At 37.9% G+C, this 23,683-nt stretch overlaps 1 protein-coding gene across 1 annotated transcript; it reads left to right on the top strand.

The window, feature by feature from the left end:
• Positions 1 to 1,556: 1,556 nt before the first annotated feature.
• Positions 1,557 to 21,983, top strand: LOC121345341 (interleukin-5 receptor subunit alpha-like). The gene is made up of 13 exons (XM_041422137.1): positions 1,557 to 1,684; positions 1,777 to 1,952; positions 2,671 to 2,810; positions 3,403 to 3,441; positions 4,194 to 4,335; positions 13,212 to 13,341; positions 13,433 to 13,608; positions 14,954 to 15,093; positions 17,941 to 17,979; positions 18,963 to 19,092; positions 20,334 to 20,430; positions 20,932 to 21,013; positions 21,806 to 21,983. Exons 1-13 carry the CDS (start codon positions 1,557 to 1,559, stop codon positions 21,878 to 21,880), a joined length of 1,494 nt encoding a protein of 497 aa, XP_041278071.1. The 3' UTR covers positions 21,881 to 21,983.
• Positions 21,984 to 23,683: the final 1,700 nt, after the last annotated feature.

Here is a 23,683-nt window from a genome sequence, read left to right as displayed (position 1 = left end):
TGTCTTAGCCAATATTTTGATGGCGTATTTTTTCTACAATCTGAAAATAATAGTATAATTATATTTTAAAATTTCCAGTTTCCAGTGGTACTGGTCTCATCCACATAGCAGTATTTTGTTTGTTAGGTTAAACCTGAATTACAGAATTAGAGAGCCTGTGTTAGTCTCTTGTCAAATTGGAAATTTTTGGATTTTAGGTCTTTGCATCCATAGAGCAAAATTACTAAATGGAGTGAACTCCTTTAGAAGTTCTGCATTTAGGCACCAGTAGAATGTCAGTGTCTTTTCTCTTTCATGATTTTAATACTTTAGAAGATTTCATATACACAATTCCCTGAAAATCCTGCAGGAACGCAGACATAATGTTAACACATCCAACGTAGCACATCCTCATAGCACACCCAACATGGAAACAGTAATTCAATTTCATATTTTCCAACTGACAATAATGTCTTTCAAAATCTTTCAGGAGCAAAGCTGGGAAATTAATCTCAGAGGTCTAGTTTAATGTACTATATTCAAAACAGACTTTCCCTTAACGAAAAAAATAGTCATATTAAAACAAAGTATAAGATTTGGGGTTTTGTTTTTTTTTTTTTTTTTTCAGTTACAAACCTTCCTTTTCATTGGCTATAAAAATGATAGTGGGATGAAAATATGATAAAATATATGGCTTTGTGTTACTCATATGAGCAGGTTACTGGACAGTTTTTATTCTCATCTAATCACCTCTAGAATCAACGTAGATGAGACTGGACACTGCAGCAGCATTTCGGCTTTTGAATTCCTAACACAACTACCCCCTGTGGAAGGGTTCAGGCTTCTCTGAGAAAAAATTTGTGCTGTAGCACAGAGTCTAGCAGTAGCCAATTTTCACAGAAATACTTTGATTTTCCTAAAGATTTTCATCAATAATCTGCAGAGGAACTATTTGAGATGTGGAAGGAAGTTTGAAATGTCTCTGAGGAAAATAGTACTGTTCTCCTGCAACTGTTTTCCTGAAGAGAAGCAGCACATGATACTTGCATAGGTATAAGAATGAGGAGAAAAAGACATTTTCAATAATAAATTTTCAGTTGAGAAAATAATAGTGGCAGTATTTTTGTTTAGTAATTACATGTGAATTTCAGATGAGGTAAGAACGGAAAGGAATGACTCCTCTTGGATTTAGCTGACAGAGGTGGATAGCTCAGAATTAGAGAAATTCCTCTGAGCTATATTTTCAGTGAATGGGAAAAAGTAAATATGGTAAAGTCCTTATTCATCTTGTCCTAGAATGGATTGAATAAACTCGTCTAAAGTAGCTGGGTTTATTTTCCAGGCAGTGTTAAGGCAATATAGAATTACTGGTTCCCTTATGAGCATCTGTACAGCTTTTTGGTAGGTTTAAGTAAGACAAACTCCACCTCACACCTAACAGCATCTTCAGAGTTAGGTTGAAAAGTTAAAGGTAGCTAAAAAATTGCTAAAAAAACTTGCAAAGACCTGAATTATTTGAACAGTTATTCAGTCTTTATTCGGAGTGGACAAGGGGTATTATTTCTGTTTTTGCAGGCATGAATGGGACAGCCATTGAAAATTTTGCTTGTGTCATTTTTAATGTTTCCTTCATGAACTGCACCTGGCATGTGGGCAGGACTGCTACAGAAGACACCCAATATTTCCTGTACTGGAGGTCCTGGAAGTAAGTAGGTCTGCTTGAATACTGGGAATTTTGATTTGTGGTTGAACATACGACATTGTCAATGTTTTATTGATACAATATTTCATGTAAAGGAAAGAAGATGTCACAGAATGCCAAAATTACATCAAAGATATCTATGGAAGACACATAGGATGTCAATTTCAAAATGTGACAATAGAAAATAACAATGCTTATTTCCTGGTAAATGGATCCAGAAGTGGACAAAGCATTCAGTCATATGAGAAGAAGATACTGCTATACAAAATTGGTAATCATTTTTGTTGATTTAATTTCCAGTTATATGCTAAAAGAATGAAGATTTCATCCTGGGAAAAAGCATGCATTTAAAAAATATTTCTCCCCAGAATACCTTCGGAGTTTTTTCACTTTTTCTCAGCCCTAAAGTACAAGAATGGATAAAAACTAATGAATACAGAAACAATCCGGAATCATAGGTCAGAATATTTTGAATACTTCAGTTAAATATTTATTCTTTGAGAGAAAGGTGTCATTTTTATAATTAACTAGCTAAGTCTTGAGTGGGACTATCTAGATCTTGGTCTTATTATCTCATACTGCTGTTCACCCACATAATGAAAAGAACCAGTTACCTTAATGCTGTGAGCAAAAACTCCCATTTTTTAAATGCAAGAATGTTAATAAAAAAAATCTGTTTAATTTGAATACAAAAATACTTAAATCCAAGAAATAAAACCAAACCTGCAGAAATCATATGCTGAATTCAGTAAAATGTAATACATGTCTTATGTTTTTTAGTTTTCCTTACTGTTGCAGCTGATGCTCCAGGCTCCTCAAGTGAAATGTTGAATCAGGGGGTCCTGCTTCAGAACATGGGGACAATATAGAAATTCTACTAAAGTTGCATCTTTTTAGATCAGTTGCTTGAACACCTATCTATATTTTTAAAATGGCAGAGTGAAGAGAGCTATTACTAATCAATAGTATTTCTGGCTATGTTATTGTAGAAAAACTCACCCCTCCATTAAATGTCACAGTGAACTGCACAGAAGCTTCTCACAGATGCAGTATTTGGTGGCAACCACCTCGTACAAGTCATGTGAAAAAAAAGAGTTGTTTCAAATATGAAATTGTCATAGAAAACAAGGTAAGAATAATTATGACATTTAACAGCATTTTGTTTGTCTCTATTTCCACACATAACACCATACAACCCGTTCTCATCCCCTCCTTTTGAAAGCTTGAATGAATATGGAAAGTAATACTGTATCTTTCAAAAATAAAGTTCAAAATATTTGTGAGCTTATTGTTGTTCCAACAGTGAAAAATTTAAAAAAAAAGGAGACATAACTTAGCTAAATTAAATGTTTAAGACAAATAAACAATGGAAAAAACATTTTCCGAGTTGATTTATAAATTTTAGATACTTTGTTTTAACAATTAAAATATAAAGATTTTTGTCAGCCTGAGCCTTCTTTTTCTTTTGTTTTGTGCTTTGATGCTCAATTCTGCAACCAAATTTAAATGGTGCAATATTTCAGAGCATCAGTGGAGAGGAAAAGCCACTTAGTGGAAGAACACCTTAAATTTCACAGTTTAAATGCCTTCTTTAAAAGAAGGCATTTAAAATATTACATACACTTTTCCTTCCTGAAAATCAAACATCCATGAGAGAAGACCATTTATCATATAGTAACAAAAGAATAATTCTAAAAATTAAACTTTTCTCTTGCTGTTAGGCTGATGCTGAGAAAAACACCAAAACTACATCTCAAACAGTAAGTCTGTATTAATCTAAGATTTATGCTATATTGAAATTTTGTCTATATCAGAATGTCCTCCAAATAAATTGGTTTGGTTTCACACTACCTGTTTCAATGTACTGCACATGCCTTATTTTTGATAAGTTTTCTAAATCTGAAGTTTTAAACTGTTGTTTATAAAACTTGGTACAAAAACACCTGCACATGTAAACATTGACATGACTTCACAAAATCTTCCATTTTACATTCTTTTTTACTTCGTAACAGATTCATATATATGTAAAACTATGGATCATGATTCTGTGTAACACAATGTGGGGATTTTTTTCTTTTTTAATACTCTCTGGAAAGGATTGAGATGTAAGAGGCCAGAAAATATTACCTCTAAGATTAGGCCAATATAAAGATGGAAGAAAAAAAATCTGGCTATCGACCTCTACTCTGATTCTGAAAATATCCACTGTAACAAAGTGCCAGATCTTTAAAGAATTTTTTCCTTTAAGTCCCATTGCTTAGCAGAGTCTAAGGTGCCAGACAATATAGCAAATAGGAGCCAGACATATAGCAAATTTCATCTTCATATTACCCAATAATAAAAATATTCCAACAAGAGGAACTAAGATGAAACAATCTAACTAAGGGATAGTTTTCTAATTATTTCACTCTAGTCTGTTCTTAGAAAGATTATATAAATGTAAAATATAAAATTCTATCATAATTATATTAAAATAATGCAAAAATTCTCACTCTACTTATTTTGCATTTAGGCAGCAATAATTGAAAATAACTCCTACCTATATGAAAGCTTCAGCTCAGAAAAAAGGTACAGCGTCAAAATCAGAGCAACAGATGCAGGCTTTTGTTTAGTAAGCCCAAACTGGGGAGAGTGGAGTATTCCTGTGGAGTTTGGTAAGAATAAAAATCTCTTCCTTGACCTTGTACAGTTATTACCTGTCTGCCTTATTTTTCCGTCATGCTTACAGATGGAACCACATTAATAATTGCACATTAATTTGCTAGGACAAAGAGAGTCGAAGAATGGCTGTGTCTCTTATTATTGGGGGGTTCTCCAATCATTTTTGGGAGACAGTGCTTCTTGCACAGGGATAATGAATGAAGCCGACCTTTTTGAAGTCTATTGCCAGCTGTTTTACTTCTTCTCTCTTGCTCCTGATTTATAATCTCCTTTTTCCTACTGTTACTGTCTGCCACCTTGGATATTTAAATATTCTGTAGGGCTCAGTTCCTCAGGTTTCAAGTTCCTGTGGACAGCCCATGTACTGTTCAGTAGTTCTATTTTTTTGCATGCCACAGGGCAAAGAGGTGCTGCGCTAAAGATTTCATCCCTTCATACAGTGTTTGACACTCTGATGCAATGCACATAGCTGTGTAATCATTTGTGTCCTGTGATGCTAACCAACACTTTGATGATTGCTTGATTTTCAGGAACACAACAGCTTACATCTACTTCATCAGATATGCTATTTCTCATACCAAGCCTGGCAGCAGGTCTCACACTTCTCCTTTGCATGACAGTGTAAGCCTTATTTCTTGTGCAAAATTTTTATTCTATAGTTAAAATAACACTTCCCCCAACAGAAAATTTCTGGCTTCTTTTTAAAGGAGACGAGGGGGGGAGAAAATTGACACTGAGCTATACTAGGAATCATCTGCTGGATGTTCCTCAAGTATGCTCTATACTTCTGATTCCCAACTTTCTTATGCACTTGATTAATATAACACAATGTTTTCCAATACTGGCCAATATTAATATTAATACCTTATATCAGTACCTCTTTCCTACCATCAGACCCTGCAATGTAGACAGGTGGTACATGAAATTTTTCCATGTTTTGACAACATTTTCTTTTTACATACTTAAAAAAACCAACTTCTTATAAGGTCTTAGGAAGTTATAAAACAAATAACTGTCATCTAAATTCTGACCAACAAAATTATAACATTGTATTCAGCCTATGTAATTTTTAGCTACTTTTGAATTAGAAGAATACTGCTTATGTCTTAGAGAAATAAAATAGTACATCAGGAGCATTGTTATATAGTAAGTGTTCATGTGTTTGCAAACTGTCTTTTCTGCACCAAACCTTTTTGTCACTGTAGAAGGGCTTATTTGAAAAAAACATCTGCTACAGTACCACAGCCAAGAGACCCATTCCGTGAGCCCTCTCCAATGGACTTCCAGGTATGCTTTCTTTCCATTTGCCTGAAATTTAAAAATTTAGTCTCAAAGGTATGACCTAACTGTCAGAAAGATGCACACAAGTAAGAATCAAATTTCTTTCTTTTTCTCGTTCTTGGGCTATGGACAGAGAAAGTCCACACACAAATAACAGGTCTGTTTTACCTTTTCCATTATGAAATAATTGTCATCTGTCTACGTGGAGCATTGCAGAAAATGCAGTTTCACCCTGCTCTCCCTATAAGCCATATGCTATCACTAAAATAATGCTGAGCATAAGTTACTCAGCACAATAATAATACAGAATCAGGCAGGGAGAGAAGGGACAAAGAAATGTTCAGTAGTTTTAGTATGCTAGTAGTTGGCAATGATGCTAAAGGAGGTAGAAGTTTCTACAATACGGTAAGCAGGAAAGTAGAGCAGAATGTTAGCAGAGGTGCTAACTTATGTGGAATGCTGGAATGACTCGTGAGAAGGAACAGACAGACAGACACTGCAGGAACTGCCCTTCTGTAGAGCATGTTGTAGTTTGCTGCAATTTGCAAAGTCTTTAGGTTGGCTTCAGGCAAGTCTGGAAGACAAAATTTGTCTGCAGAGATATGCTGAATCTTTATAGAGTGAGCCTTTATAAATACTTTTATTTTTTCTTCCTTGATCATGTTAACTTTTCTATGTTTTAAAAGATTATTTTCCCAGCTTTTTACTTGAAAAGTTTTTGCTCCTCTTTGGGAGCTATGTGGAGTGATCATCTAGACATGTCTACCTCGGTCTTCTAATTGACAGAGTCCTCCTACAGGCTTTATACAATAAATAACAAATTTGAATGACAGCAGATTCATAAATCATGACCATATGACTAATCTCTAGCATGAAGCACTAACAAAATGTTATATTCTTTCTTTAATAGACAGAATATATGAATCTATTAAAAGAAAAAGAAACTGAAGAAATAACAGATATTGAAGAAGTGATGGAATGCAAGTGAAATGAGCAACTTGATTTTCTTCAAGGTCATATACCTCATTGGCAAAAATTAAGAGGTTTTTCATATTCTCTCCTGGAAGGAGGGAGAAGAGCATTGGCTGTAAAGAGAATTCCCCAAGATCTTATTTCTAAAAGCCTCCTTGTATTTGGTTGCATTTTCTATGAACAGTTTGGACTATTTCTGGTTTTTATTATGATGAATACTGCAGTATTTCAGAAAAAAATATTTCAGTATTGCTTTGGAAGCTGTTTTACTGTTTTCAACTACATGCAAAAGAATAAGTAAGAACAACTAAACTTAAGGGGTTTATTCAGGATCTCCATTGGTTCAGTGTATCAAAAAAGGCGCAGCCATACGGAGATTGTAGATTTCAGGAATGAAATTTGACATCTGTATGAAAGCTCACTGTATGAAGACCATCCAAGATCAAACCTCTTAAGAAAGATCACTTGCTCATACAAAGTGAGTATTATTCAAGAGCTCTGGATGCCATCTTCCCATAAGTCTATTTGTTGCCTCCCTTTATTCATCCCTTCCTATCTCTGTTAGATGAAAAAATTACTTAATATATTATTGCTAACAGGTAGCAGATGTACATATGTATATGTATTGAGTGGGAAATGTCGGAAATTGAGCATTTGAACTCTCCAGCAGAAGCCTGTCACTTGCTAATTGTGGTACAGGCAAGTTGTGTGTTTTTATAACACTTGGAAGAAACAGAAGCATAGCAGCCTGAATCCTCCAACTAATAAGGAGGTGTGAGAGAAAGCCCTCAGTTTGGGTGCTAATCACATATTTTGACCTTCCATTTGCATGAAATTGAATATGAGTCAGTCCTGCCCTGGCAGCCAGGAGGGCCAGCCTTGTTCTGGGCTATATCAGACATGGCATAGCCAGCTGGGCAAGGGAGGGGATTGTCCTGCTCTGCTCTGCTCTGCTCTGGGGTGGCCTCACCTCGAGTGCTGGGGGCCACAACATAATAAAGATATAAAGCCATTAGAGGGGGTCCAAAGAAGGTCTACAGAGATGATGAGAGGCCTTGAGGAGAAGCTGTATGAGGAATGGCTGAGGCCATTTGGTCTGCTCAGCCTGGAGCAGACTGAGGGGAGACCTCATTGCAGTTACAATTTCCTTGTGAGGGAAAGTGGAACAGCAGGCACTGATGTCTTCTCTTTGATGACCAGTGACAGGACCCAGGGAATGGCCTGAAGCTGTGTCAAGAGAGACTTATGTTGGGTATCAGGAAAATGTTCCTCACCCAGAAAGTGTTTAGGCACTGGAACAGGTTCCCCAGGGAAGTGGTGACAGCACCAGCCTGACAGAGTTTAAGAAGCATTTGGAAAACACTCTCAGGCACATGGTGTGACTCTTGGGGCTCTCCTGAGCAGGGCCAAGAGTTGAACTCAATGACTTTTGTGGGTCATTTCCTACTCAGGGTATTCTATGATTCTATAATTCCATCAAGTCTCAAGATGGTTAAAGTCATCTCAAGTAGCTGAAATGGAATAGCTATCATGGAAAATAAAGTCCTCTCAGTGATAAAACTCCACTAGACTGGGTTACTGTCAAGAGATCATCTTTGGAAGTAAATTTCTAAATGAGCTTTCCATAAAAATTTATTTTTAATATCTTTTTAAAACAGAATCAGAGAAGGATCTTCCTACTTAAGTTAAAATTGCCAAAAGATAAAAAACCTGCATTAAGTGGGAAAACTAAAGCAAACACTCACTGTAACCTAAGGACAATTATACAGATACAGTCTACTGGATCCTCTCCATCTTGCTTCACACAGAGTTGATCATGGCCATTGGTGCACCCCTTACATCCCCACTGCTTTCACTGTGAAAGCTGCTGAGACAGAAAAGTCATTAAGAAAACTTGTTCACTACCAGCACATTAGCAAGAAAACTATAAGCCATGAAACAGTGGCAGTGGTAGTAGTTGCGGGACTAAGGTATCACTTTACCATCCCTGGGCAAAGACGCCAAAATCAGTGGGAAAGGATGGTCAGGCTTTAGAATCTTTTAACTAAGCGCCTTGGATGCTCACACAGAAAGAAGTCTTTGATACTGGTCTCCTATGGCTATTTCTCTCTTCTGTGCTAAAAACTAGAAAGCTCTTGCTGCAAGGAAAAAATTAATGGTCTTGTCTATCATTTGCATTTTTGTGATATTACGCAAAAGCTGCAACACACCAGTACAGCGAAACACCAGACAGCTCTTGAGAACACTGCTGGTTTTGTTGGAGCCATAAATTATTCTTCAAGCTTTTGTGAGTTTTGAGAAACATTTGGTTTGATACTCTTTCTGCAACGACTTCGCTCCCTGTAGAGCCAAAAGTCTCTAAACAGCCCTAGTGTCTCTGCCCAGGTTTCTCTTCTCTCCTTTATTCTTTTTTGTCTTTCTCTTCTTCTCATTTTGCTTCCAATTCATGGGTGATATCAAGGCCACTCAAGTTGTCTTTGACAGACTTTGGTCGCACCCTTAGTAGCACCCTCTTTGCCTGGGAATTTTTAAAATATGTTTAATTTGTTTGCATTTTTGAAAGCCTTAGGTAAGGAGTTTGCTTAAATACAGACAAGAAAAAAATCCCCTGGGTAGAACAGTTCCCTTTTCTGCAAAAACACCACTGTCCTTCTGGGTTGTTTGGATTGTTCTGCTGCAGTAATTCCAGTTTAAAGACAAAGTAGCCAAATCAAAACCTCAAACTCCACTCTTCCTCACTGTGTTTCAGAGATACATAATCTGAGACAAAAACACACTGCTTCCCTACTGCCTTCTCTGCAGGCTCAAGAGATCTGCAGAGTGAGAGCATGGAAAAACAGGCAAACAAAAATTCTGACTTCCTTAATTTTCCAGAGTCCCATTTGACTCTCCATGACATTTCTTACAGCTCTGATTTTATTACATGGGTATTCGTCACTCCCTTTCTCCATGAAATGCAGTGTATTACCACCACAAAATTGAGTGCTTTCTTCCAAAGATGAAGACACAATAAACTGTGGGGTTTTGCATTTTTTGAGATCAGAAGTCCTTTCTTCTCTCTTTACAGCACAGTCAGTTTTCAAAAAAGAAAAAAAAAAAAGTACATGGTTATGTTTGGAATTTATTTAATCTGGAAGTACAGGGAACCTTCTGAAAATGGACTTCTTTTTTCTCTGAACAACTGTAATGGGCTCAGACCTGATGTCCAAGCTTTCATTTACTTTGTCTGTTGACATCTATAATGTGATAGGAGCAGCCATAGTGATTCTCACCAAAATGAGCCACTTATTTGACTAAATCTGCTTTTTGGTAGAATATCCATCAATACATACATGCTTGTCATTCCCACCCTTTGTCTCTTAGATATGCTTCAGAAAAACTTTGCCACATTTTTATTCTGTACTAGCATATGAAGAGAGTGAGTGCCCATGAATTGGTCCCTATAGAGCCAACATTGCTTTAGGTCTTTCCCTCTGAAACCACAAAAGACCAGGCAAAGCTCTGTCAATTCTCTCATGGTTCTTGATTCTACAGATGACTGGAGTTTTTGAAGGTCTGGATGCTCAAAGTGAGTTGTTCATCTCCTTAGTTAACACTGAGTTACTAACAGATGTGATTAAATGCGTGAACACAACCATAGAGTGCCACTTAATGCATCAATTCTTTTTTCATGCCTTGCTCTGTGCTTTTAGTACTGCATGTGAGCAGAAGTGAGGTAGTAAGGCTGGGGTTTTTTGGGGGGTTTTTTTGGAGTTTGTTTTTTTTGAGGGTTTTTTTTTTTTTTTTTTTTTTTTTTTTTTTTTTTTGTTTGGTTTTGTTGTTTTTTGGGGTTTTTTTTGGTAGAAAATAATTTTGCAGTTAAAAAATTTCCAATATGATGAGTAGACTTGCTTCACTACACCTGTTCACTTTAAACCACACTTGTTGAGGAGAAGAAAGCATGTCAGATATCCTCTTTGCGGTGTTGGCTGGCCTCAGAAACAACTCGGTATGACTAATATTTACAGTCAACATGCGATAATGAACCCAGAAAATGACTGCCCACTTCTAGCTCATCAGTCAATAATCTCACACTCTAGCCAGAATCCAGAAAGAAGAAATACTCATGAGCCTGGGCATTTCTGGATCTCTAGAAGGTTAGCCCTCTTTGTCTCCAAGGAAAGACAGCACTGAGCTACCCTTGGCTTCCACTCTTGGACATAATTTTATCCCAGTCATCTGTGAATAGCTGGTATGTAAGAACTACTGCTGATATGGTTAAATCATTCCAATAAAGAATAAAGAAACTTTAGGATTGGAATGTCCTTGGCATTTTGATAAAGGCAATTTCTGGACTGCCCTGGAAAACTGTTGAGCAACAGGTGAATTTTTCCATGTATAGTAGCCAAGAAAGGGGAGTGTTAGAGAAGTACATGGACTGTACTCTTTCCTACAAGTTTTTAACTCCAAGCAGAAAGGATCTGCGTGTTTTTAAGAGGGAAATGTTAACATATCTTGATGTTTGAAGAATGTCATATTTTCTAGTGATGCTTCAATTTCAATGTGAAGAAATGAAATTACTTTACAGGTATTTTAAATCTCCATATTAAACAAATTACATTGCCTTCTGTGAAACAAAGCCTTTAATGGTTCAAAGGAGCTTTTGATGTTTTATACTGTTTATAATAACTCTCTTCTTTAGAAAATGCACGGCTGTAACCCAAAAAGGTAATAAATGCTCAACAGCAGGGCCTGGAGCCACTGTTTATAGTTGGATGCTTACTACCTGCAATTTTTTTCTGTTTTAGTGGCAGTTTGTAGTTTGGCTATTTTCACATCGGGAGAAATGAAATGAGGACAAACACACATGACACTTTCTAGTAGTGATATATCTTATCTGAAGACATCATATACAAGATTTGAAATCCCCTGTTCCCATCTGCTTAAAGAACATTTACAGTTTACATAGTCACTTCCCTGGGAACCCCCGCAGACCTGGTTATCCCTGCCCTGTCCCTGGAGCTTTCCCCATCATGCCCAGAGCCCAGGACCCCACATCAGCCCCCAGACCCATCAGCCCCTGCCCATTGGTACCACAGCAGAGCCATTCTCCAGGTTCCCAGAGCCATGCCCTGCCTGGACATGCTTGGTGGTCAGGGCTGGGGCTGCCCTGGGTCCACAGCTGCCCTGGTCTGGGCTGGAGGTGCCAGCTGGGACTGCCAGGCCTCACCCTGATGGTAAGGACCATGGAGAACCCCCACCTTCCATCCCCCAGAGGTGGTTTTTATGGAGAGATGTTTTGTACTTGACAGTATTGTTTAGAGCTAGAGAGAAATACCTGTAAAAGCAAATTTAAGCACATTCTGGAGTACCAAACCACCATACTCTGGTGCAACAAAAGGGGAAATTTAACCAGCTAACTTCTTGTTCACGTTATAAGAAATCCTGAGTTGGGCAATTACAAAATTTGCTATGAATCAGGGGGGAAGTGATGAACATTTATTTTGCAACACTTCCGACACTAAGATGGTTCCCCAAAACACAAGCAGCAAGGGAGACAGCCCTATTTATAGATATACAGTCTTTTAAAATACAGTTTTTTCATCTCCTCTGAACCTGAAGATTATAACAGAAAAATAAACAAGGTAAAGACATTTTGAAATAAAAGGTAGGTCCATCTTTTTCTTTCCAGCTGTTTTGTTTGCTGAGGTATTTACTGAGTCTCTAGACTGGAGGGGTGTCTGAATGTCTGGGACAAAACTTAAAAAGTTGTCAGAGGAATATATGGTACTAAGTTGAATGAAGGTTTTTTTACAAATAAAGTACCTGCTGCATGCTAAGAAAGATCCTGGACACAATTTTGGTTTTTTTACTGGGTTTGATACTGAATTTTTAGAAGTGAGTGTTCCTCTGTTATAGAATCATATTTACAAAATTATTTGGGTTGGAAAGGACCTTGAAGGTCACTTAGTTCAAACTCCTTCAGGGAGGTATTCCCTGAAGTACACCTGGTTGCTCAATGCCCCAACAAAAACAGCCTCGAATACTTCCAAGGATGGTGCATCCAAGCTTCTCTGGGCAACCTGTTCCATTGCCTCACTGCCCACACAGTAAAGGTTTTCTTCCTTCTGTCTGATCTACATCCTTGAAAACACGTGAGCTAACACCCTCAGCAAACTTATCACATTCAGCACTGGGTAACTTGAGTTGATGGATATTACTGTGACCTATTTTGATATTTTTCCTCGCAGCTATTTACTCACTGCCTTACATCTACTCATCCTTAACTTTATACACAGCAGGCAGAAAAACAATATTTAGACCTTAAAATAGCAGCCATCCGATGTATGTCTATAACGTCTATGCAGTGCTCCTGACATCACCAGCTTTTTTTTTCTACACAAATTGTTTTGTTGCAGCTATAATCACAACTTTGGGGGATTTATCCATAAAGAAATTCTTCACTGAATATATCAGGGCAAATGTCTTTCAGTGTTAGCAAAAAAAATTTAAATAAGTCATTCCTAAACCAAGCAATAACCACTTGGAGTCTAACATACCTAAGTGTGTGCCATGATCCTCCAGCTTGGAGGAGTCATATGATTTTTCCTCATCATGGATATTCCTATGTTTGCAGGCATGAAGGGGTCAGCCATTGAAAACTTCTCCTGTGTGCTTTATAACATCTTCCTCATGAACTGCACTTGGCAGGCAGGAAGGGATGCTCCAGCAGACACACAGTATTTTCTCTACTGGCAGAAATCAAGGTAAGTAGGTCTGCTTGAGACAGGGAAGTCTGAATTCTCATTCAACACATCACAGTGCCCATGTTTAACTGAAATATTTTGCTGTATGCAGAGAGGACAATCAGATGGAATGTGAGCTTTACATTAAAGATGAAAATTACAGAAATGTGGGATGTATCTTCCAAAACGTGAGCATAGGGATTGAAAAAGCTTACTTCCTGGTGAATGGGTCTAGCAAAGACTCTCTGATCCAGTTCTATGATGAGTACATTGATCTGTATAAAATTGGTAAGTAGCTAATTTATTTTAGCTTTATTTCAGTTATTGTATGAAAATAGTAGGGCATTTATCCCTGAGGAGGAACTATGTATCCTGTCTCACCTAGAGTTGAGAGTAAGAGACTGCGGCTTCTTCAAGAAAACCTATTCCTCAAGCAAAAGACAAAGAGGGGAATTAAACAGGAAAGCTCCACAGCTGCATTCTGTCTCAGATTCTGTAGCAATCTACCCTTATGAGTTTTAGGTTTTTCTCAAGCAAGGTCCACAAGACTTTAAAAACTACTTTCTCCTGCTGCCCTTTCAGTGGTGGCCAAAAACGTCTCAAGAGAAGGCAGAGGAGACTTTTTAGGAGTTTATCTGAGCACTAATTTCTGCTTTTCTTTGCCAGTGGGGATGACATACAGGACACCATACCCTGTAGTAAATGAATTAAGACATGGACAACATACCTTAGGCATGTGGTGTTGTACTTGAAAGCATCCTGTGCATTTTCTGTTACTACAGTAAAGTCTCACTGGAAATATCACACTGCTTCTGGTATTGTGCTAAAAGATTGAACAGAAAAGGTTTTGTTCTATAAGAAGAAACTGAGCTGTAATGTCACTCATGGCAGATAAAACAAGATTGTTCTTTGACCAAGTAGCCCATCACAAACAGGTCAGTCCTGTCCCTAAAGACTGATGTAAAGTAGTATTCTAGCTGGTACTAAACTTTCCTCTATCAGCCTTTTGTCACCCTTTCTGCCATAAGTGACTGTCTTCTGCTGTTCCAATAATCAAGTCATTGGCAATGATCAAAATATAAAGGTCCTCATACTTTTGCTTACATCTATGAAGTGGGGGGCAACACATGAAGAGGTTGGCTAGACTATTAAAAATTTAGTGTCTTGTGTGAATTTTGTATGTCTATTTCTTTTGCAAGGAGGGAATAAGCTGCATAGTTCACAACAGATTGAAAGCAAAACCTTCATGCCGCAGAAGCATCATGAGGGGGCTTAGAGAAAAAAAAAATTAATTTCTTACTTCAGGGATAGCAACAGCTAGTTCATCCACAGTAATAAATTCTCTTAAAAAGAAGACAATCTTTTAACTTACTCCTCTAGAAAAATAAATGGAGGGGATTTTTTCTTTGTATGTGCCTATATCATGTTTCCTGTCTTAGTCCCTTTTCTTTTGTTCTGTGATCCTGTGTACATGATTTAGAAAACTTTGGTCTTTAAACTATTTCTAATAGGTCCTAAGAAAAACAGGTGTCTTTCTTCATAGAGGTGTTACTTGCAATTTCACTCTCTTTCATCAAATAAAAAAGAGATCAAGTGATTTTAATTATATGAATTCTTGGTTATATCATTTCAGAAAAGCTCATGCCTCCATCAAATATCACAGTCAACTGTGATGAAATTAAAAATTATTGCATAATTCAATGGCAACGACCCCAAATAAGTCATTCTAACAAGGACATGTGTTTTAAATATGAAATTAGCATAAAGTATAAGGTAAGAATGTCTTCATTTACACTTAACATTAATTCATATATTTGCAATTACCAATACACGAGTGAAAAATAAATAAGCCTCTCTTCTATGGCGCAGCCTTCCCCATACATAGCTCCTTATTCCTTTGTGACTGCATTTTTCCAGCCCATAACAAATCCTGCTCTGTCATACTGCCCCATTTTTATTTTTTTTTAATCCCTGCCTTCTTGAGTAAGACACTGCTGGAGATACACTAGATGTCTGGGACAGTCCCAGAGAAGAAGCATGGTAAATCAAGATTCAAATACAACACATCTTTTTCTCTGACAGTGCTTAGAAAAAGTAGTTTTTTCACTGAAATTTGTTGGAGTTGTCCTGGATTGGGAGTATTTCCAGTGGAAACTGGATCTCTGTGGAAGGCCATAGCTGGGCTTTAAAAGTGAAAATAGAAATGGGCATTCACTTAACAATTGAATTAATAGAAATGAATTATTTATCCATGTATTAAATGCTTACTCAGATATAAGCATCACACCTGTTGGTCCAAAAGTTGAAGATATAAAATTATAAACAAAAGGAAAATAAATGTGAGAGAAAGCAGAAAGGCAGCGTGATTAAGGACAGGTTAGTGGTGGGTAACCTTTTACAAGTCATTTGGCAGCAACAGGGAAGGAATGGGATTGCTGTGCTCCACTGCGGCAGAGCTGCACCAAAGGGCCACAGGGTGGCAGACAAAGACTGCAAAGGAAATATCTTCCCGAGCTACAACCAGATTTGGCCACCTACTCAGTGACTGATTGAAGGCATTCTGGAGTTTGGAATTTCTTAGTCTGGGTTGGGTTTACTATTTCACAGACGAGGCTTTTTGCAAAGCCCAGCTAACTGCCGTGAAGCAGCATTACTTTTCTGAATCTCTTGGCTGTTGTAACAAAGAAACATTATTGAAAACTCTGTCTGACATTGGAATAAAATCTATTGCAGTAATGCAATACCTACTTTTTAATAACTTTTAATATATGTAATATTCATTTTATAAAGAATACTCAATTCATACTTTGTCTGAAATTTCTAGTTATTTTTTCATCATCATTAGCAGTTTTCACCAAGCTAATTATGTCAAGGTACAACAATTATTCCAGCAATTGAGCAGTGTAGGCTCCTTTGACACTTATCAGATGCAGCTATAATCATATCTTTGGAATATTTATCCATAAAAATATCTTCTGCCAAATGTATTGCTATATCACTGACAACTCTGCTGGTCTGTCCTGTCATGCCTACGCACAAGTTCTCTTACTGGTTCATTATTTATCCCAAGACAGAGCTCTGTGCACACAAGGCACTCCTTTATACACAGCAGAAGGCCCAGTTGTCCAAACCTGTTTGCAGGGATGCAATCATCCTCCTTGGTGAGACGTATCCCATTCCTTCCCAGTAGCCCCTCTTTCTCAGAAAGGATCCCAAGGTCATAGAAGACGAAGCCCTGCCTGTGGCAGCAGTTATTCAGTCAGGTGTTGACCTGCTGGATGACTGCAGTTCTTCTCAAGCCTTTCCCTCTCACTGGAAGGCCTGAGGAGACACCATCTGGACTTCCTGCCCTTCACCATCTCCCCCAGTGCTCTGTAATCACTTCACTGAAAACTTTCAGGTTGCTCCTGCATCAATAAAGAACATGGGGTTCATTGGCCAGATATTTCTCCTAGATTGATCCCTGTGCATAATTTAGCTTGACTGCAGATACTAGAAGGTGTCCTGGACAGCAGCTTGCTTTATAAAATCTTAGAATGGTTTGGGTTGGAAGTGACCTCATAGGCCATCTAATTCAATCCCCCTGCCATGGCAGGAACATCTTTCACTAGACAAGTTACCCAGAGTCCCATCCAGCCTGTCCTTGAACCCTTCCAGACACATCCACCGCTTCTCTGGACAGTCTGTCCCGGTGCCTCACCACCAGCGCAGTAATGAATTTCTTCCTAACGTCTAATCTAAACCTACCCTCCTTCATCTTAAAGCCATCCCCCCATGTGCTATCAGCACATACCCTTGTGAAAAATCCCTCTCCATCCTTCTTGTCAGACCCTTTAGGTGCTGGAATGTGCTGGAAGCTCTCCCAAGTGCCTTTTCTTCTCCAGGCTGAACAGCCTCCTGTTCAGATGCCACATGAGCAGGCATGCAGTTATTTGAAAAAATAAGTCTGGATTAATTGAGTTTTGTTCTAAAATGGTGTATTGCAAAATAATTACAAAAATACCTCACTAGTTGTCTAATGGAGGGGATATATTCTGCAGTCATCAGTTGTGTGTGGCCAGTACATTATGTGGTAGTTATTATGGCTATCCAAATAAGATGAACAAATTTTATTCTATCTATCAAAAATATAGTGGGGGGCAACCTAAAATATCTGTCAGTCCATGCTAGTGGCAAATATTTTCATCTAAAAGAAAACAAAATATTATTTACATAATATTTGCAATTACATACAGTGACATTTATTGTAATATTAAAACATTAGATGTAAATGAAAAATTTTATTTCACAGATTATTTCTTTCTTTTTTTCTTTTTTTCTAGTGTGTATAAGTTTATAATTTTCATTTAGGTCTGGTTTGCTTTGTGTTTCAAACTGAAATAAAATTTATATCTCAACTGTGATGACAAGCAAAACAAATATCTTTCCATAGCAGAATTAATTACTATATAAACTTGGCATTGTAGATTAATTAGTTATTAGATACTAAGTGTTATACAAATCACTAGTTTGAGAATGCAGAAAAATGGAATACGAGATAAAAATTAATTATTATTGAAACATAAAACAAGGAATGATAAAAATAAAGTCAATTACTTTTCTTTTTCATTCAATTTACAGGATAATCCTAAAGGAAAACCCATATATACTTCCATACAAGTGAGTCTGTTTGTTTATTAATCTGCAATACATGTTCATTTCATTGTCAGCTGTGAAAAGTATTTGTATGCAAATACCTTTAAACCAGTATGTGCTCAGTGTCCTGTGCTTTATGGGAACCTTATTTATGAATTTCATGAATGCAACAAACTGCTGAATCATCATGGCATGTTTACTTATGTAATTTACCATACATTCAGGGGCAGAACTTTATTGCTTTTCTACAAGTATTTTGAAAAATCTCCAATTTTTCCTTATATTGTTCACTCTCCTTCTCAAATACTTGGAACAGACTTTGAACTTACACATCACTGACTACAGAGAAAAGATAAAGTATCTCCTAGGAATTCAATTCTGTTTATGAAAAACATAGACCACAAAAGTCCTTTTGGTTGGAGGCTGTCATCCAGGCATGCTGCACCTCCTTTTAACCAGTGCAGCTTGCATATCCCACCTCTATGCAAAAACCACCAATAGAAAGGGTATTACATTAAATTCTGGTAACACTGAGTATTGCAGTCATCTACTTATTTTACAGGTTTGGCTGGAAAGTTATGCTTTTTCTGAAAATTCATAGTGCAGAGACTGAGTTTGGTGCACAGACACCTTTTTCCTCAAATCACTCAGTTCTAGCAGTACTAAAATGAGTGTTAAATAGTTTTTCTACCTCTCTATGTGCTTAGGGAAGTTATCAATAAATCAAACCATATAATAAGAAATCACAGGTTATACTTTTATAGTGTAAAAGATGAAATGCTTCTAAATGTAAAAAGTTACATGAGTGTCAGGTTATTTTTGAGATACATATTTGTGTATATATTATATAAATAATAATAATGATTTTTTTCTCTATTAAAGCAGACTTCTTTAATAAGCAATGCTTTCACAGCCTCTTAAAAGTTTCACTGGTGAACAGCACATGCATATTGTCAACACAGGCAAGGAACAAAGAAAAGCAACTCATTTTTTTGGGTGTTTTTTAGGAAGGGGGAAATAGTAACATATTTCTAAGATCAAACACAAGAAAGAAATACGTCTTGAAAATGAGAGCAGCTGGCAGTGCCTGCTTTGTGAACCCAACCTGGGGGGAATGGAGTGCACCTGTTGAGTTTGGTAAGAACAAACCCATGCCCTGGGCTACAGACAGGGATGTCCTGTCTGCCTCACACATTGTCACACACCTATGGACACACACACACACATAAAAAAGATTGGCAAATGTTTTGTTTCACATCACACTACAGAGAAGAGTGGGAAGAGACTTAATCGATTTCTTAACTTTCTAACACTGGAAATAACATTAAAAATTATACCTTTGCAGCTGTAGTGAGCTCCTGCTTACTCCAGGGGGTGGACAAACAGGATCAATGTTAATTCTTCCCATCAGACATTTCTGCTAAAGTGATAAATGAAAGAATTCATCTTTATACCGAGTGAAACCTTTCAGACATTCAGCACAGTCAGTCACCACAGCAGATATTTGACACAGCATGAAGTTCAACAAGACTGAGTTCAAGGTGCTGCACCTGGGTCGGGTCAGGTCAGCTGCTGATACAGTCTGGGGGATGAAGGAATTGACAGGAGCTTTGCTGAGAAGGACTTGGGGTTGCTGGTGGCTGAGAGGCTGGACATGACCCAGCCATGGGCACTCACAGCTCAGGGAGCCAAACGTGTCCTGGGCTGCATCCAAAGCAGCGTGGGCAGCAGGGCCAGGGAGGGGATTCTGCCCCTCTGCTCTGGTGAGACCCCACATTCAGTGCTGCATCCAGCTCTGGGATCCCCAGCACAGGAGGGATACTGACTTGCTGGAGCAAGTCCAGAGGAGGGTCACGAGAAGGATCAGAGGGCTGGAGCACCTCTCACAGTCTGAGAAAGCTTGGGTTTTTCTACCTGGAAAAGAGAACACTCCAGAGATACCCTGTTGCACTCATCTAGTACCTAAAGGGGCTACAAGAGAGCTGGAGAGGGACTTTGTGCAAGGACATGTAGTTATAGTTCAAGGGGGAATGACTTGAAACTGAAAGAGTGTAAATTTAGGTTAGATTTTAGGAAGAAATTTGTCCTTTGAGGGTGATGAGGCACTGGTTACCCAGATAGGTTGTGGTTGCCCCATCCCTGAAAGTGCTCCAAGCCAGGCTGGGGCTCTAAGCAATCTGCTTTAGTGGAAGGCATCCCTGACTATGGCGGAGTGGCTGGAATTAGATGATCTCTAAAGATCACTTCCAATCCAAACTGTTCCATGTTCTGTAACTATTCCTCATATGACTACTACGACTACTACTACTACTACTACAACTACAACGACTACTACTACTACTACTACTACTTCTAATTTATGAATGTTCCGCTTCCAGGAAATGAGGAAATTATATCTTCTTCATTATGGATTTTACTTGGGGTAGCAGTTGCAACACCCTTGATGGCAATCATCACATTTTTTTTCTGCAAGAGGTAAACTTAATTTATGCATTTATTTTATTTTCTCTGTGTGTGTGTAACACCTAAAGTTTTTAAACAAATAAGGTGGAGGTGTCTCTGTAGGATAGGTAAAATAAACACCATAAGTGAAACAGAAATGGAAAGAAACATTCTCCTGTATGATGCATTTTGCATAGAAATGTACAGTAATTTAGAGAAGATACAGCTCTCTCAACTTGTTAAAACTTTTACCCCCACTTTTCACTGTTTGTAGTGACGTAGCAGGAGAAATTTCTTTCTCTGTCAAAGAAGGAAATTTACTACTAGTAAATCTTCAATCAAAAATTAATCTATTACCTTCTAAATTATTAATGTTTTCCTGATATATGTTCATTCTGTGTTGAGATTATGTATATTTTTCAGTTTACTTCTAAGAGTGGAGAAGAAGATAAGAGCTGGTTCAAGGATGCAATGGTGCTGTCACATTATGGTTATTCAATTTTAATTTTTTATTCAATACATTTTGATTTCCAGGACTGGCTGTTGGAAGACAGCATTTCCACAGATCCCAGGACCAAAACCTGCTTTTTTTACACTGGCTGATACAAATCCAGAGGTATGCTCTCTTTCTATTTTTATATTAAATGTGTGAAATAAATACAAGACTCTACTGGCTGAAATTTTAAATTATAAGTAACTTATTACTGAGGATTATTCTTCTCTTTGCCATATTCTGAAGAAAAAGAAAAGAAAATCAGCAGGAGAATTTTTTAAGGGAAGTCAAATGCAGTGCTCTTCCAGAACCACGGGGTTTCTCCCATTCCAGTCTCACAGGTGCTCAGGCTGATGCTCCCATTGGTAGATCCAGGCAGCAGGAAGGGCTGTTCACTGTCCCAACACGAGGACATGGACAATGACACAACAGAGTGAGACAGTCAGAAACAAAACCAGCACAACTGCTTCTACCAGCACCTCATCAACACCAGCAGCAGTCTCTAAAATAGGGCTCTAGACATCACAGTCCTCCTGCTACTCCCCAGCCAAGCAGGGCTGAATTTGCCAGTGAGATTAGCACATCTCCTTGCTCTCTTCATCTACAACCACCATAAAGTTCCTCACACCTGACCCCAGTGTCTGAGCCCTGTGCCCCCCCAGGTCGTCCCCCCCCCCAAGCCTGAATCCCTCCAGGTGCACACCTTGCCTACTTACCCACTAGCAAGTTACACACGCAGGAAAGAAAAGAAGGTGACACAGAAAACAGTTCAAAATAGAATTTTGTAAGGAAACAGGACAGACTGTGGTGGTCACACGCAGCAAAAGTAGGTGAAATACTCTCAGAATTGTGCATTAGTAGAGGCTGATCAAACATTATGTATAAAACTGATGGAAGTTTTTATTTTCCTTTCAGCTGATGGAGAGCAAAATACAGTCAATAACATCTGAAAATGAAGAGATAGTATTAGTTGCTGACATTGTGAGATAAGCAAGAAAAATGAAGGAGTCTGAAAGTGCATTTCTCAGAAAACTGTGTATCCCTGTGGAAAGTCTTTACTTTCTTTACTTTCTTTACTTTCTTTACTTTCTTTACTTTCTTTACTTTCTTTAATTTCTTTACTTTCTTCTTTTTCTCACATAAAAGCATGTTGGAGCCAAGAGAGAATGATACCTCATATGCAATCTTTTTAAATGCCATTGTATTTGCTTTTATTTTTAGCTAATTTTAACTGTTTGGTTAAGTTGTCCTTATTGGATATCTTCTATTTTGTAAATATGATTGGAATATTTTATTCAAGAAGTTTTAGTTACGCTTTAATCTTAAGGAAAAATAACTGTCTTTCTATTTCATATTAAAAAGATTAATTATTAATTTATTGAGTTTAATAATTTTTTTAAAATTCTGATGCCTGAATTTCACTGTTCTACTGCCAAAAATGGGTCATCTCATACTAGAAGTTTCTTTGGAGCTCTTCAAGTACACATGGGCAACTAGAAAAATGAGATTCGCTCAGATTTTTACACTAGACATTTGAACATCACTATTTGATTATTAGACTAATTTTATAATGGTACTAGATGTTTTATTATTAGACTAAACATTCCTGGGACTATTTTCTTGCACAGGCGCCAATTCACATATAAAAGTCCAGACACACTTTCTTAAACCCCTAAATAAAGCGGACACATGCAAACTACCTTTAGAAATTAGCCCTGGCCTGAGCTAACCTCTGGACTATGTCCAGGAGCTGTTCAGGACATTACTTGTAAATCCTGGCTGAACTAATGCTGGGAACAGTTGTTCCTGGACATGTTCCAATGCTGGGGCGCCTTCCACTGCTGTACTTTCTGCAGTTTATACCGTGGCTGAACACAAACAGCTCTTGGCACACCTATTGCCTTTGACACAGTTAATGATTACCTTTTGGTCAAAGACTCACCTGGGAAGATTTTTGCAGCAGGTCAGAACAAAAATCAAATTTCTAAAAGAGGCTGAATTCATGCTGGACACACTTGTAAACCATCTTTGTATTTTTCCCAGTATGCAGCAGTGGTCAGAGTGGAAATGCTCACAATAACTTGCTAAAAGGCTGGTGAGGTTCTAACAGACTGGTTTACATAACCTTGCACAGTAACTCTCCTCTTGGGCAAAATTGCCAGAGTGAGGCATAGTTTGGCTCCAGTCCACCAAAACCTAGCCATGAGTTGTGAACAACCATTCAGTGGCTCAACCCGAGGAAGAGTAAAATATAATAAAGACAGTATCGAGACACTCAAGAGATGGCATGGGGGTCTTGTTAAGTAGAACTTAAACAAACTGTTCCTTTGTTTTCTGTTTTCTCCTGGAGAGGGATAACATATTCAACTGATACAGGAAAGGTGTTACAGACAGAACCCTGATGAAGTAGTCCAGGATACAATGTAAAATCATTGAATCACAGAATGATCAAGGTTGAAAAATACCTCCAAGATCATGGAGTCCAACCCTTGACCTGGCACCACCACCTTTTCAACAAAGCCATGCAACTCAGTGCCACATACAGTCATTTCTTGAACACTTCCAGGGATGGTGAGCCACTCCTCATATGGCTTACAAATGGATCAGTTAAAACTAATTCAACCACTGTTTGGGCAGCCTGAAGGTCAGGTGATACTGTAATACCACCTTCACATCACCTAGAACCTCCCCAGACATGCCATCACAGCAGCATGCAAATCCCTCATCAAAATTAATCAGGCACCCTGACACACACCTTGCATCACAAATATGTGTGACATGGAAGGTCAAGGT

Source organism: Onychostruthus taczanowskii, unplaced genomic scaffold, assembly GCF_017590055.1.
Source record: "Onychostruthus taczanowskii isolate IOZ18803 unplaced genomic scaffold, ASM1759005v1 scaffold71, whole genome shotgun sequence".
NCBI classification, from domain to species: domain Eukaryota; kingdom Metazoa; phylum Chordata; class Aves; order Passeriformes; family Passeridae; genus Onychostruthus; species Onychostruthus taczanowskii.
The sequence above is the reverse complement of the archived record's forward strand: the minus strand, read 5'-3'. Positions and strand labels throughout refer to the sequence as shown.